Source organism: Mus musculus, chromosome 15, assembly GCF_000001635.26.
Source record: "Mus musculus strain C57BL/6J chromosome 15, GRCm38.p6 C57BL/6J".
Classification (NCBI taxonomy): Eukaryota; Metazoa; Chordata; class Mammalia; order Rodentia; family Muridae; genus Mus; species Mus musculus.
In genome coordinates, this window is record NC_000081.6 from 69,089,187 (window position 1) to 69,105,827 (window position 16,641).

Below are 16,641 nucleotides of genomic sequence, written 5' to 3' on the forward strand. Positions count from 1 at the left end.
TGCATTTTGTTGTCTTTCTGGGAGTGGAGGTCTATCACTTTTTTTCCAGCTAATTCTTCTTACTGTAAATGTTCATTGTGCCCCAGGGAAACTTAGGCCTACGGAAGGAGGAGAGAGAGCAGAAGCCAGAGAAAAAATAATGCTATGCACAGTTACTGGGACTATGTGCCATGGTCCCTGGGGACCCTTACATCTGGGCTGATTGTGGGAAGGGGTCAAGTGAACTCTAGGGGAGCAAAGGTGTGTGGAGCAGTGAGCAGCTGTGGAAAAGAAGTGAGATGCCTTTGTCCTGTGCATGGCCACAGAGCCCTGATTGTAGGTGCTACTGCAAGCAAGCAGAGCGCCCCTCAGCTTCTCCAGGGAGGCCCATTGTCATATGACAGTAAAAGCAGTTTTAGATTGGGTGGGATCATGCCCAAGAAAAGCTGCCGCTAAGTCACCTGGTCAGGTTGTGTGTCTATGTGTGTGTGTGTGTGTGTGTGTGTGTGTGTGTGTATGTGTGTGTGTCTGTCTCTGTCTCTGTCTCTTTCTATCTGTCTGTCTGTTTTTGTATATATCTTTCTTCACATGTCCCTCCATGCCTGCTGTCAAGCCTCTGGTATAGGCCAGGATGAGAAATGATGACAGTAACCTAGGATGGGAGCCAGCTTGATTGTGAATGGGGGAACTTCTGTGACATTTAGGCTCAAATTTGAGTAGAAAGTAGGTTAGAGGGTGACAGAGCACCTCTAAGCAGGAGTGGTAACAGGAAGCTGAATCTCAGTGGAACAGCACCTCCCTGAGGTCTGAGGGGCTGGGTGACTTCCTGGGGCCTGTAGATTGTTAGGTATATTTTACACAAGAAAGGAAGCACAGGGTGAGGGGTAAGGTATGGGTATAGCCTGCAGCTAAGGTCTAGGCGTTAGATAGACTGGGCTGTGCTGTTACTGGTGAGGTTGTAGGCTGGTTCCCTGACATCCTTACCTGTAACTTAGATTGACAGATCTCTACCTTTGTCCCAGAACATGTGTACCTAAACAGCCAGCAAAAGATACCACACTGCTAAAGGCATGAAGTGCAACCTAGGCTCCACTGTACTCGGTCATAAGAACTTGAAATAATTGAAGGTGCTAGTTTCTTGCAAAATTGGTGGGAAAGAAGGCAGCCTCAGGGGATAGATAAATGGAACCTAACCTCTTCCTCAGAGGTTAGGAATTCATGGTTCGGTATCCCAGCTTCTATCTGTAAAAATAACCAGAACCATCTACAGTTCAAAGGTGGTACTACTCTTTTCGTGGCATCTGCACAGTCTTGGCGATTGCAGGCTGTCCTTGCTGTCTCAAGGACATGGTAGATTAGAACCTAGGCCTGCCTGTCTGTTAAAAAGACCTTGTAACTCCCCTGGGATAATTCATCTGCTCTCCTGTTGCACATTGTCCAGGCACCCTGCCTGAGGTTTTTGCCACTCGGATGGTAATATAGCAATGCTGATGGAAAAAAGCAGAAGCTTCCAGGCCTCCAGCTTAATAGATGAATAACGGGCCCTCAGCCGTCATAGTACCAACTTCTATGGAAAGTACACAGGAGTCCAAGAAACTGTCTCGGTGTTTTGGAAAGACTGGTGCTGGCTGCCTCCTACCCCATCCCCCACAGCACCTGTTGTGAACCCAGCCTTTGTTGTTGGCATACAGTTCTCAGCCTGTCTCTCTGAGGACTCCTCCTGCCTTTCATGCACTGTGGGACAATTGGCCAGATAGATGTGCTCTGAATGACAGACCCGGGAGTTAAGAGTAGAGCTTTGGATAGTCAACAAGTCTGTCTTCTCTCAGTGTTCTGTCATCTGAGGAATTAATTCCCCTTTTGCCCATTGTATTCTTAGTTTATGTAGTTTTGAGTACTTGGTTGGGTATGATTTAACCCCACAGCAGTCACGTCTTGTGCTGACAGTGTTTTCTTTTGTTCGTGCAGTGCAGCTGATTACTACGATTATGGGCATGGACTCAGCGAGGACGCTTATGACTCCTATGGTGAGTGGCCGTAATAGTACAAGAGAGAGGGGGTAAGTGGCCATGGACAGACCTTAAAAGTCCTGATTGGAAGACAGAGCCACACGTGTTTAAATGATGAAATCATTTTGTGTGTGGACCCTCTTCCTCCTCCCATTGGCTTTGTGGACACATTGCCATTTCCAGAGGATCATTTAATAGTTAAGTGAACTATTTAAAGACAGCGCGCTTAGGTGTTTTGTTTGCGTCGATGGCCAGTGCTGACCTTCTCACTGTTTTAACAGAGCAGGCTGCCAGACTGCTGACACTGGCTGACATGGGTCCTTTTTGAAGTAGCTTTGCTTCTTGCTAGTAAAGGAGCTGACGCCTTTGAGATTATAGCTCGCACCCTTCTCCCACTCCCATCTTTATATTTTAATTCATTCCCAACCTCAAGACCTCAGGAAAATTATACCAAGAATCAGTTCATAAAGGTTATAAAAGCTGAGCCTGGGAGGAGACACGAGGGTCTCTCAGGCTCATTAGGAGGTAACTCCTCTTTGTTCAGAGGGAGCCTATAAAGGTGCTAGGCAGTCCATGACCACAGTCTCAATATGCAAAAGGGCGACAGGTTTAATTAACAGAATTGACGGTGGTAGCGACAAAATGATAGTAAGAAGTGCCTTTGCCGCAGGGCAGAGGGATCAGGAAGCCTTTGTTGGTGGCAGGGCGCCAAGAATGCCTAGTGTCCTGTGCACTTGAGGCAGGATCCTGGGGACTTGACTCTTGACATTTCCCTGACCTTAAATGAAAACCCATTTTCTAGTGCACTTTGAAGTGCATTTTATATCCCCTGCTAGGGGTTGGGGTGGCCAGATATTGGCTGTTTTTTATTTTCTTTTGTGGGTTGCTTTTTTTTTTTTAATTCATAACTCTTAAGAGAGATGCATTGGCTTGGTGAGTGCTATCTACTTAAGTTCGTGTGAGTTGGCCAGAGGGAGTGACGTTGATTGCATGTTTGTATCAGAAGAGGTCATTTTAAGCATTTTTCTCTCACAGCTTTTTAAATTGGTCTCTGGGGACACATGGCTTTTCGATTGCTCTGTGTTACAGCAGGGACTTAACTGTTTGCTGTCTGAGAACTGGGGATACCCCATGAAAGTCCTGATACTGGACACTGTTGAATTTCAGGAGGTAAAAGTGGTAGAGTGTCTTTGGGTACTGACAGCTGTCCGGCAGGCGTGCTGCTCATGCTGTGGTTGTCACTGAGGGAGTCCACGCTACTGTGCCTCCCTCCTTCAGTCCCCGTGGGGAGAACCTGGAATCAGACTTCGGACTTCTCTCTGTCTGCCCTTTCCACTTTGGTTTCTGGGGTTTGGTTTTTTTTTTCTCACAAATTATTATTTATTGTTTTTGTCTTTGTTGTTGGAAGAAATTAGAATGGTCCTTTTTCATTCTCTTCAGAGTTTTGTTATAGGGTGTTGGATTGGCTCCAGGAGGGAATTTTTCTTGGAGTTAGTTGCTGTTCTCAACACAAAGGTCACTCTCTTCTCAAGGCCATCTTGTTGCTGATGACATGATCATTTTGTGTTGTGTTCACAATATTTTTAAGAAAATCCCCTTTGTGTTTCTTTTATTAGTCCATCAGAGACATGTATCTCCTGTATGACATTCACCACTGGTTCTGACAGATGAAGCTCCTGGGACCTCATGACAGTGGCCTAATTATGATTCATCTTCCTGATTTTAGGGCAAGAGGAATGGACTAACTCAAGACATAAGGCTCCTTCGGCGAGGACGGCGAAGGGCGTCTACAGAGACCAGCCATATGGCAGATACTGATTGTACTGTCTGATGTTGTGAAATAGCCAATCTCCACCGTCCTGTATACTGTTCAAAGTAATTTTTTTCTATGACCAATCCCTTTTTAAATAAATCAAAATGCTTAAAATCTGAATGGATGGAACTTAAAGCCACTTTGTTGAAGCATCCACTTGACAGGGAGAAGAAGGACATGTAAAATTTTGTTATTTGCAGTCTGTATATGAAAACTAGGTTATGAAAAGGAAAAAAATAACTTTGATTAACTAGTGTTAAACAAAAAGATAGGTTTACTAAATATGTTAATCCATTCTTTAACATAAGTCTCACCTTTCATCTTAAAGGTTTCCATAGAATTTAGTTATTTTATCTTTCAGCCATATGCTAGTTTTTTTTTTTCTTTCTTTCTTTCTTGCCAACTTGCGTAAAAAGGGAGCCGATTACAAGTGCAGACAATGTGGTATTCTTTTGTAACTGAGTCCTGAAATGTTCTGTAGTGTTAGGCAAAGTCTCCTCTTGCTTGATACTAAATAAACTTTTGAAAGAAATTTTGTGTGTGTGAGCTAACGATTTCATGTTTTTTTTTTTTTCTATTTAAAAAGTTCTTCATAAATAGCTGTAAACAGGGAAAGGGCTCCTCTAACAGCGCTTGTCATAAAAGGGTCACACTAAATATTGTACAGCTTCCTTTAAAAGTGGTATAAAATTAAACGTGCCATGGTATACTCACCATAGGTTCAGATGCGGTCTAAAGAGTCCACACGGTATCAAGCTACTCACTCAGGTGGCACGTTAAACCCATGCAAACCAAATCTGACTTTAAAAACTGGTTCTAAAATAACTACTGGCTTTTCTGAAAAGGATGTGATCAGATTTCATCTTGTCGAGCGTTTTTTCACTAGTGCAACTTTGGATTTTTTATGAGACTTTTGGTACCTTAATGAACACCTCGCTCCATGCTGGAAGCATAAACAGAGAGCTTTTAAAGACATTCTGACTTGCCTAATTGAGGTCGCACTCGCCAAGGCTGAGGATGTGTAAGCCTTAAACGGTCTTCATTTTCAAAGGTAAATAAACGAAATAAGATTTTAATCTCACTTAATTTATCTTAATATATAACTAATAAAGCCAGGGAGATTACAACTTAGCCGGTTTCATTATCCATTCTAGAAAGGTTTTAAGATCACCTAAATTCTCATTTTAAAAAGTTTAATTTGTTTTAGTCATCTAAAAAGCCTTAGTCTAGCCAGTTTAATTGGGGCCAATTCTTCCCTGTTAAACAACTGTAAAACCTCATAACTAGTCGTGTGTAATACATCTTTTGGTTAATAATTGAGGGCATTCTTAAAAGTGACAAGGGTTTAATAAAGTTATTTGTTAATCATTTGGCTTAAGTTTTAATGGTAGATTATGTAAAATGTTTATCTTTAGTTTCGGAGGGGGGCTCCTTATATTTATTTTGAGTAAACAGATTTCTTCTTTTGTTAGGAAATGTCGACCACCTTGGACTGTCAGAGAGCTCCAAGTGACTTAGAGCAGACAAAGGTAAGCACCTTTTGTCCATGATTCTGAGTTGCTGAGGAGATGGGGAACAGTTCCTGCTAATGCAGGTGAAACACAGAGGCACCACCACCACTTCCCTTGTGACAGCACCCTCAGGTCTAAAGGGACCTCCTGGGGCAGCAGGGGACATTCACAGCATGAATGGGTCAGAGGCTAGAAACTGGGGGCACAGGCTATCAGCACCTAGATTCCTGGCATGATTTTCAATGAGAATGGAACACTTTATTTAGTTGACGGTCTGCAACAGTTTTCCTTTATTTATTTATTTATTTATTTATTTATTTATTTATTTATTTTATTATTGGGTATTTATTTCATTCACATTTCCAATGCTATCCCAAAAGTCACCCACACCCTCCAGATGTTATACAGACACTAAGAGAACACAAATGCCAGCCCAGGCTACTATACCCAGCCAAACTCTCAATTACCATAGATGGAGAAACCAAAGTATTCCACGACAAAACCAAATTCACACATCATCTTTCCATGAATCCATCCCTGCAAAGGTTTTCTGAGTCCGTAAGTTAACGCAGTCTGCCAAACTGAATGTTAAATAAGAACCTTTAATTTTTACACATATGTGTGAAAGCAAAAAGTTACAGAAATATACAAGCAAATTTTCAAAGCCTGGCCTTGGAGAATAGTGCTTTGTACTTCTGAATCTTGGAAATTGGGGCTTTTTGTAAAATAAAACCAAACCAGGTGTTTCATATAGTTCTTTCTTCCTTTCTTTTTTTCTTTTTAACTCTGGAGATCTGTAAAGCAGGCATCTGTAAAAGAGGGATGGTTTTAATTTGCTCTCACTTTGCAGACAAGCACCACCACTCAGGTCCTGGGCCACATGATCTTTCTGATCCTTCTCTTTTATGGTGTGATATTTGAGGGTGTTATCGGAGGGTTTGGTTCTTTGGTTTTGTTTTGTTTTTGTTTTTTGGGTTTTTTGTTTGTTTGTTTGTTTTGTTTTTGAGATTCACTGTCCTTCTGTGGCCCTGGCTGGCCTGGAACTCATTGCATGAGTATACCACCATGCCTGGCTGGTTGATCTCAAGTGTTTATATTTGCGTTCTGGCACTTAGCTGTACACATCTGGGCAGGTGTCCCTTCCTGTCAGTACCTAGGAAATGATGCACCATTCAGTACTATAACTTTCAGTAATATGTGATACTACCATAGGCATCGTTTAACAGACATTGATACAGTCACATAGAGCTCAGTGGTCAAGATTGAATTCATGTATTTAATATAAAGGAGAAGAAGCATAGGAACTTTTCTTAATTGTCAGAATTAACCGAAACACTCAAATTGCTCATAGAAAGAAAAGGAATCTCTCCTAATAGAGCAAAATGGTGATGTTTATTCAGTTTGTTGTTTGCGTGGGTTTTTGTTTTGGTTTGTTTGTATAGGGGAGGAATGTAGCATGTCATAGTGTCAGCTTTAGGGGTTCCTTTCTTTCTGAAGTACTCTTGTTTAGCAGTTGGCATAGCAAGTAATTAATGTGGCCTTTTCTTTTTCGTGGCTTACACAGCAAATAGTTTATTATCATAAAATTCTGTAGGTCAAAACTGTGGCACAGGGCTACAGGCTGCATGTTGGCAATGGTCCATTGGATAAGCTCTGGGAATACCAATCCCTTCCCTGTAGGGCAATGTGAAGTACACACACTCCCTTGCTCTCTCTCTGGCTCAGACCCTGTACTGAATCTAGAGTGTGCCAGCCCTCAGGGATGCTTCTTCAATCAGAACTTGTGAGTAGGCAGAGGGTGGTCTTCTAACAGCCAGGAATTGTTGAATGTTGTCTCTATTTCATTTTTCCAGAGTCCATAGCTCTGTCAGACTGTGAATGGGGATTACTCCAGGAAGTAGGAGCTGGTCCTGTCTGTTTTGGGTGTACCTACTGGCTGCTATGTTAGTAACACTTGCTTCTCTGTGACTTGTGACTTAAAGGGGATTCCTGACAGAGCAGTATCTGCCACAACCAGCAAGATTCAGAGCAGGGTAGGAGCAGGAAGCGGGCAGACACAGACCCTGAATGGACAAACCCCCAGGGACACACTTCCACCAACCAGCCTCACCTTCCAGCATCCCATCACTTTCCGACAGTCTGTTCACAGTTTGTATCTCTCAGTGGATTAAACTGTTGATTCACTAGAGCTGTCCTGAAGTGAAACCCTCCCTAGCGTGCTTTACTTCTCTGCTGGGCAATTCTCGGAGCAGTCTGGCTGATAGTCAAGCATCCCAACTGCTGGACAGTCTCTTGCCCCGTCACCACTCCCTCCGGCAAACCTGATTTCCTCCTGCTGCTCTAAGAAGTGTCTGTAGTGGCCCCATACTGTGCTCATGGGTTCTGTTCCTGGACTGTGTCTTCCTGTGAGTGTTCTCATGTGATTGCATTACAGAGGGTGAGTTAGATAATAATAGGCAAAATTAGATAGTGGGGATGTAGTGACTTGAAAGATACAGGACCCTTCATTTTAAGTCACTTGAAATCTGATCGTTCTAGTGAATCAGTATTCCCTGCCCTTTTGCACATGGCATTGGCCCCAACCTTCAGGACTCAGTTCAGTGTCCTCTCTACTGTTAGCTCTTCCATCATCCTCTCTGAACTCAGCCCGGGTCCCGTGGTAATTATACTGCAGTCCTCTGCCCTCTCTAAAGAGCTGATTTTGTGACTGTTACTTGATTTCGGTATTGATGTCACTGCATAGTAGTTGCAAGCTGTATCAGTGGCCAAGCATGTGCTTATCACTTCCTGTTAACTGTTTCATTGAATTCTAATTACTATAAGTGTTGCCATCTGCATTTTATAGAGGAAGCAACCACGCTTCGGAAGGTGAGGTCATTACGTTAGCTCTAAATCCTCATAGCTGATAGAAGCAAGGTTTGAATAGAGCTGCTGGGGTCTGAAGCCTTGAGGTTTTCAAACACTGCCTTGTCCTGGTCTCCTTGTTACACTGGTCTCATCAGAGTGAAGGCTTCTCACAATGGGGAGCTGTCTGCTCCCTTCTATCCCACCAGTCATCAGCCAAACATCGTGACTGTCCCTGCTCCTCCCTTCCCCATCCCTGCCCCACGTTTCTGCATAAGGAGATCCATTGACTTTTCAATGAAAACATCGTGTCCTGAACATCATGTGTTAATAAGTATTTCAAGTCAAGTCACTCTTAGTGTTCACGTGGGGTTATTCTCTTCTGAGTATCTGTCTGGCAACAGGTGGAAAGCATATGGAAACAAAGACAGTTCCTGCCCTTGAAAGTGTCACAAGTCTGCTGTGAAAATTAGGAAGCAAAGTGCCAATCAGCATGGCCTGGGACATATACAAGTAAGATGCTTTGTAGATGCCTGTAGAGGGATGGCATACCCGGGCAGGGTGCTTAGAGAAAGAGGAAGTTGGCAACAGGGGCTTAGGGCCAGATGAAAGAGGATATCTTCACACAGAACAGGCCACATTATAGGAGTACCCATCACCCAGCATGGTAACCTTGAGTGAAACCTCCTCTCTACTGTAGGGGCCCCACCCATGAAATGAACACGACCCAGATATCGGCCTTGATAGAGCTCTGCAGGTTAAAGCATGCTCAAAACAAGGTCAAAGGTCTTTCATTCTCTTCTGTTGCTGTGTGTTCGCATAAGGCGGTGTGATCCTGGAGCAGTTGGCAACCATGTTAGATGATGAATGGGAGAGATGAGCTGGGCTAGTAGGTGAGGGACGAGACTGGTGTGCAGGAGCTCCCTCCAGCTTGCCTGCTCTGCAGACAGAGACCACACCGCCATGCACTAAATTCCACCCAGAACTCAGGACAAACCTCCTAGAGCCCAGCAAATGAAGAGTGGAGAACTCGGGTAGGTGCCCTGCTGTCTCCAGGCTGGCTCAGCACACAGCCTCAGGCGGCTTTAGTCAGTCAGCAAAGAGAGAACCGAGCCATGCCCAAGGCACAGGGAGGCAAGCCGAGAGGCCCCTGTGGGGGAAGAGATGTCATGGAAATAATTACAATGCAGATAATCCTACTTCTCCATCTAGCTCAAAATTACATAGAGATACCCATCATGCTGTATTACAGAGAAAGGCCCCATATAAAACTGATGGCTTTGAAATACAGTCAGAAATCCAACTGCCCCTAAGTCACTGTTTTCAAAATCTGCAGGGAATAAGATAAGGTTTATGTCCTCTATGCAGTGTTCTATAGGGACAGGAAGGAGAGAGCTCATTCTTAGCTTTAAAGTAGACCTTGTCATTCTGGGAAAGGGATGCTGTAAGTCGGTTCCCATCCCATCCCAACCTCTTTATCTAATGGGAAATTGCAGTCACTTGCAGATGACTCTAATTCCTTAGGAGGACTCCTAGTTCCAAGAGCTCACCCCACCTCCAACCCTGACCTTCAGAGATCCCCTCCCAGGCTGAATTCATTTTCAGTTCTTCCAGTTAGTGCTCGGCTGTGTGTCTTGCTGCTGTTTCTGCCTCTGCCTGCAGATGGGGTTGCTCCTCGCCTGCCCACTGCGCGGAAGCCTCACTGTTGTTCCACAGACACCTCACTCCTTGTGACCCCTTCCTGTCTGTCCGCTATCTCCCAGATACCACGTTCCCTTGCCCCATTGGTCCAGCTCATAATCTAGCACTTGCCTATCAATTCCAGTAAGACTTGAAGCACAACACACACACAGGAAAAGGAAACCTTCTTCCCTGGCCAAAATCTCTGTACCCAGTCACCACTCAGAAGACCCTTGAAACGTTCTGAATTCTGACAAATGCTCTGTGACTAGGTATTTGACCTTCTTTCCACCGTCAAAATAATAAACATCTGTGGTACAATGCATGGTAGATTGAAGGAATGCGGTAGCTTTGTATCAGATAGGAAAAAAAAAATGTACCAGGATTTCTTTGGTCTTCTTTTACAACTTTGTAAACAGGTTGTGTGTGTGTGTGTGTGTGTGTGTGTGTGTGTGTGTGTGTGTGTGTGTGTGTTGAGAGAGAGAGAGAGAGAGAGAGAGAGAGAGAGAGAGAGAGAGAGAGAGAACACTCAGGTACTGCTGCTTCTGTGGGGTTCATGGCACCTGGTACATGGTGGGCTGGAGGCATGTGAATGAGCAAGGAGAGATAAGGGTCTTGGGTTCCGTTTAGGTTGCCTTCTGTGTGCCTTATAGCAGGGGTGAGATCCTCACCCATCCTGAGGCCCGTTCTCTCCTTCCGGGAGCCTGCTTGCTTTTAACAGATACTGTTGAACGTCAGGCTTTGTACCAATCATTAGTAAAGGGCCTCCCTCCTGGAGCCCTGAACCTTTTTGGGGGCGTCACAGTGTCTTTGCCTATCTTTCCCTCTTTTCTGCTTCTCTGGATCCTGCCATCTTGCCAGAGGTCTCTCTCTCTCATCTTCAGCCAAAAGAGTCCGCTATTTCTGTTAGAGATTACCGGCTGACAAGACTCAATCCAGGAACAATTTGAACCCCTGCTTCATTGCGTGGGTTGTCTTTCACATGCCAGTAAGCTCTCAAGCAGACGTAAGCGAGTACTTTACATTTTATAAACTTGATTAAAGGTTGGAAGAGCTGCCATATTAAAAGTATTTTATTTCTGTGTGTTAGTCCTTTGATACACAGTTTGTGTCAGGTTCTTCAGTGCGCCATATGTAGGTAGCCCCAGTATGTTTGGGGAATAAAAGACTCAGAGACAGTGACTGCAGAGGTGGTGTTGGGTGAGGGTGATGTACTGGGTCAATGGAAGCAGGCAGGGTTGAAGCTGAAATGGGATTGTGAAAGTCAGTCATGCATGTCTATAGGGATGAGAGACACACTAGAGTTGACAGGCTGACGTAGGTGTGAGGTGCTGAAGGCACTGGCTGCATGGTCTTCTTGTGTGGTTGGGGACTTAGTAGCTATCGCTGGAACATACCAGGTTGCCAGGAGACATGTGGAGCAAGATGCAATAGAAAGACCAGAAGGTGCTAGGTCTCTGCAAGCTATGAGCCTGTCACTTTGTCCCCTAGCACAGGTGTGTGCAGTTGGAGCATGACACAGGGACCCCACATGCTGGGGCTGCTGTATTCCTTCTGAGTGTCACCTGGGTGTGGTGTTTATTACTAAAGGGGTTATTCAAACGTGCAGTCTCCTTATTAGACAAGAATGAAAGGCAAGTGCCCAGGACAGACCCACGAGAAGTTTACCGTCTATTTCCCATAGTTGGGGTGACACAAGCATGGCCTTTCTGAATTCAGCCCTGAACACAGTGCACCACCAATGTTTTCTGCCCTCACTTCAGCCAGTCTCTGCTGCACTGCCTCTGCCACTGTGTGTCCTGTGTGTGTGCCGAATCCCCGCCTGGGTGCTCTGGCCAGAAACCCACCATTTGGCCCAGATGTTATCATTGTTGCTTTGTCGATGTGTACAAACGATCTTCATCTTTCTCTTTTCCAGGACCTGCTTCTGGGGAGGCCGCTTAAGGACACTCACCTCACCATCATGCCTACTCGGCAAATGAACCACTGGCTCGCCAACGTGACAGTCATCAATCGATTATTGTTGTTTTGTCCCAGATTTGTGTTTTTGGAATGCTTTTATGAAACAGTGTGGTTTTTTTATTTTAATTTAGAAGGTTTTTATTTCTTTTTAAAGAAAATTCTATTTTGTTGTGTGAGAAACAAAAAAAAAAAATGCTTTGTATTGTAGCTAATAAAGGCTCCCCATCAAAATCTCTTCTATTTTAATATAGATGAAGACCAAAAATCTAGTTATTTCTACACAGCTCTATAAAGCTTGCATACTGGAGAGCCTTGTAGAACTCTTGGTCCTCACAAGACTTCAAGGACCTACACAGATTGCATATGCATGAATAACATCCATCTCTCTTATGGGCCAGTCAATGGGCTAGGCAAGAGAGACCTGTCCTGTCACAGCCTGTGATAGAGGCCTCAGCAGGAGAGGTACCTCAAGCAGAGCAGGGACTTTGGTGCTGCCTGTGATTTGAAATGGAACACAAAGGTCATCGTCTCTGTGTAGTGCCACTCTGTCCCTTCTTCCATTGGTTGCTAGTGTGTTGAGATTTTCACTCTGTCCACCCTGGGAGCATGTGTTTCATGCTGGAAGCTCACACAGCATGCTTCCTGATCCTGGAATTTCCAGAGCAGTCTCAAGAGTCGTCGAGGTATTGCTTTCTTCCCGAATATGTTGGTTTGGGATGCATCTTGGGTTTGGGACAATGTGTAACTACAGAATAACTTTGAACTGTTTTAACTTTTTCTTATCCTTTTATTATACATCCCTAAAACACAGCTGTCTACTCCTAAAGTTCTGACCTTTATATTTATCAACTATCCACCCTTCCATCTTCTATGTGGTATGGAAAGCTTGTGCTAGAGAACACAGCAGTGCCCTTTAGCTCTCAGGCTGCTTGTAAAACAAGGTGGGAACAGCAGCAAGGGGACAAGCTCGGGAGAGCCATAGCAGTTCAACATACCCTTTAGTCCATTCAAACAATTAGCAACCTCAGACTACCAGGCTATGATAAGATAAATGAGAAACTCTTTGCTCCCTTCTTACTTGCTGACTCAACTGAACCTCTGGGGCTGTGAGCCTTCCAGCTCAATTCTGGCCTGTCACCGTGATTCCACTTTTGATACCTAAATTCTGGCCTGTGACTTTACCACCTTCATTAAACACATCTGTATTTACTAAGAACGAATACATGCTACTAACTACAGGAACAGCAGAGAATAAACCAGAGGGAGTCCATTCCAGTGGAGACAGGCCCCCACCCACAAATGGAAGATGGGGTGGTGGTGGTAGAGCTGTGGCAACAGGAGAAAGCCCCACTCCACCAGGCCTGGATGAAGAATAAAACAACGCCTTAGCAGACCAATAACAAGTAAACAAGGGAGTTTCACTGAGACCCTGGGTATTCAAAGTTGCTGAGATGGGGGTAGTCCTAGTGCTAGAAGGATGGCAGGGATGCTCATGTAAGAAGTGGAAGAGTGAAAAAGAGACAGAGAAGAGTGGAGCTAGGGAGCTAGCTAAAGAGGATACAAAATGGAGGATTACCTTTGAGTTTAATGGATGCCATTAATGGGATGAGCAGAGAAGTTAAACCAAAAACCCAGTATGTGTCGCCCTGCCTTGCCAATTATCAGGCCATAAATCTGGTAGTATTCTCCAAAAAAAAAAGGCTAAATCTCATAAAGTCCAGGAAGGGAAGAGAAAGCCAACATAATGCAGGATGGCAGCAGTAGCCAGATTTCAGGTGAATTTTGAGAGGAGAGCACTTAGCACTGCTGGTGAGATGGAAGAAATCAGCTGGATGATGCAAAGAATCTGGTCCCAAGCCACTGAGAAGTACTGTCTTTCTGAGCAGGGAATATTGGTTGTAGGAGGAGCAGGTGATGCTTGTGTGAGCTGCACATCAGAAGAGGACAAGCTCAGCTAGAGAGAAAGGCCTGGCAGACAGCCTTTAGATAGAGTTCAATGATGCTATGCTGTGAGGATTGATGTCTGAGAAGAGACCCATGGATTTCTAAGTCATTGAAGGAGTGCACCAGGGAGTTGCTATGGGCTGAGAGCAAATGGGGTGTGGTAGTCCACACAAAGGATCTCAAGGGAAGAGGCTTGTTCCCTCATGCCAGGTGGGCTAGTGAGCCCCAGGATTGGTGGCCAAGAGAGTGAAGCAGTGGCTTGGATTAGATCAAGAAAGGAGCGTGGGTTTGTCAGCTCTTAGAAGGACTTCACCAAGGCTAGAGAGAGAGAGAGAGAGAGATACAGAGATGAGAGGCTTGGAGCCCTGTATGGAAGACAGTAGTGGGGTTACTTTCCCTGGCAGATGGTGAGAGGTCTTTGCTCAGGTGTTGGGCTTGACACCAGCAATACAGGAAAGACATTGGCAAGGGTAGATGCAGCAAAGTGGGGTGAAATTGCAGCCAGCTGAGCGAATGCATCCTGTGTCAATTCTGTGTCAGTAGGGCTCTACACTTGGAAGAGTCTTCATCCTCCTGTCTTAAGGCTGTATACCCAGTCACTTCACAGTGCATATCTCATCATGCATACTCCGGAAACTCCACAGCTTACCAGTCTGCTGTACATCTTCACCTTCTTTCCCATGTGCCTTTGTGGTTGTGGGACGACACCTGCTTATCCCTGTCTTAACTTCCTGCTCAGCCAATTATCCAGTAAATGACTTCTGAGTTCATCTTTACACGCAGTTGCTACTTGTTTGAAATTTTCCTGATAAGTAGAATGAGGAACTTCAACTACAGTGTAGACATTTGGGGTATCACATTCAAGGAGACAGGATTTCTTAGCTCCTGCTTAGGCTTTACTTTGGGGAAGGAGCTATGGGTCTCCTCGGTTTGTTTTCAGAAGGAACAAAGTAGGGAGAAAGTGGCCCTGGGATCCCACTGTCTCATTGACATGAGAGCTGGTAAGGAATAGAACTGGGAAGTCTGGTACTTGGGGGCCTCTGGTGTATGCAGTAACACCTGCATAGCTAGGCAGCAGCAGAGCTTCCACTCAGCACCCCATGCAATGGGCTGGAGTAGGCTACCTCAGTATAGCCAGTTGAGGACATCTCAACCTCCCATAGCATCTTCCTTTACACCACTGGGATGTCATTGCTGCCAAGTAAAGACAAAATTCACAGCTTTCTGTCCTACCTGTGCTCCCAAGCACTGCCTCCCTTCAGACTCTAATGTAGAGCTCCACATGGGCTGGGTTTCTATGTGCCCCTCCTGACATTTCAGCCAGCCAGCCATGGCACACCAAGGAAATGACAATTGGCATAACTCACCCGTTTTCCAGCTGCAGAAGTAGTGGATAAGCGCTACACCTGAAACCCATCAGAGTATGGTAGTCATGGATGGCTTCCATGACTGGCCAGTCCCTTCAGTCTTTGGGTACCTCCTTTCCAAGTACGCAACCCAAAATACCCCACGCTGACAGTCTATACAGTGGAGGCCAGGAGGTTCCCATGCTCTTTCTGCTTCTGCACATCTCCATGGAAAAGGACAAGGGAACCTGCTCTAACCTGGAGATATGAACAAATCCTAGTCACTTCCCAAATGTATCTGCTGGTGTCACACTGGCCTTAGGTTCTAGTGTTTGAATTTTGGATGGACACCAACCTGGCAAGAGAAGTGGACTATAGGACAAGATAGACGAACACAGGTGGTTGGTATCCCTTACTCGGTCTACAGCCTGGCCTCTAGTAAGTGTCCTTGGAATGTCTGCAGATCGAGAACAGCCACCTGTCCTTTTTGCAGGGGAAGATGCCAGGGGGAGTTTCTCAGCATAGAGGATTCAAAGAAAGTTTCTCCATCTGAAAGGCGGGCGACTCACCTTCTCTTTGGCTGAGTTAATTCTCAGAGGCTCGGGGGTCCCTGGCTTGACATCCTCTCATCAACGGCTCTCAAGCATGGAAGGCTGAAAATAACCTTTCTCTGGTTTGGTTTTAAAAGGATCTCAGCAGCTCCCTGTGGTTTTAAAAATAACAGCTCCTGGCTCTTTTCCAAGTGCATTTAACTACATTAGACCCTAAAGCGCTATGTTCAAAGTGACAGTCTCGTGGAGTTGTGAAAATGTGGCTGTGGCTGTGCCAAAAGATTTCCTTCTTGTTATTGGAGGATCTCTGCCTTAATGTGACCAGGTTGGCCCAGGCTGGACTGATCAGATAGATGCGCTGGCACAGTGCTGTTTTTCATAGCCCCTAATGGCTTCTCATCCTGCCCTCGGTGGAGATTTACATTGGTGCCTCACTTTGGCTCTGCCTGGAGAGTTTGCTCTGTCCGTTTTCCTAATTGCCATTTGTTCACCTGTCACTGACAAAACATAACCATATGGGTAAGAAGTTCCCCCTCCATACTACCCACAAAACCCAGCCTTCTAAATGCCTACCCCTGCCCCTGCCCTTGCCCCTAAATGCCTGTCTTCAACATACACCACTCACTTGAAGACTTCAGAGAGGTCTTCTGGTGACTCATTGGGACCCCTTCTATCACAGAGTCTTGGGAGGCTTAGTGGGACTCTGGGCAGACTCAACTGGGCTGGCTGTTACCCATACCTCTCCATTCCTTGTCATGTGACTCCTCCCACAGCCTGCCTCAGAAACCTCACAACTTGGTAGCAGCTTCCCCAACACAGCTGGTTTAAGAGAGAGCCTTTGATAGAAGGGAAGATGAGAGAAGCCATAGATATTTCAACCCTATCTTAAGAAGTGACATTACATCACCTGTGGTACATGCTGTTGGTCACAAGCAACCTTGGTTGGAGGTAATCACGTAAAGTTATGAACAAGGGGGTAAGACAACTAGGGCCATCTATAAG

At 45.1% G+C, this 16,641-nt stretch overlaps 1 protein-coding gene across 3 annotated transcripts in view; it reads left to right on the top strand.

Moving 5' to 3' along the window:
- The window catches only part of Khdrbs3 (KH domain containing, RNA binding, signal transduction associated 3), a 173,403-nt gene extending 160,795 nt beyond the window's left edge, over positions 1 to 12,608 (top strand). For 2 of the 3 annotated variants that reach the window (NM_010158.2, XM_006520410.4), the window contains exons 8-9: positions 1,948 to 2,006; positions 3,715 to 4,333. In NM_010158.2, coding sequence (NP_034288.2) covers positions 1,948 to 2,006; positions 3,715 to 3,806 — 151 coding nt within the window. In that variant the 3' untranslated portion in view covers positions 3,807 to 4,333. Of the gene's footprint in view, positions 1 to 1,947; positions 2,007 to 3,714; positions 4,334 to 5,273; positions 5,331 to 11,754 lie in introns of those variants that run through there. The other variant, XR_383979.4, reaches the window with a different exon arrangement.
- The last annotated feature ends 4,033 nt before the right edge of the window (positions 12,609 to 16,641 follow it).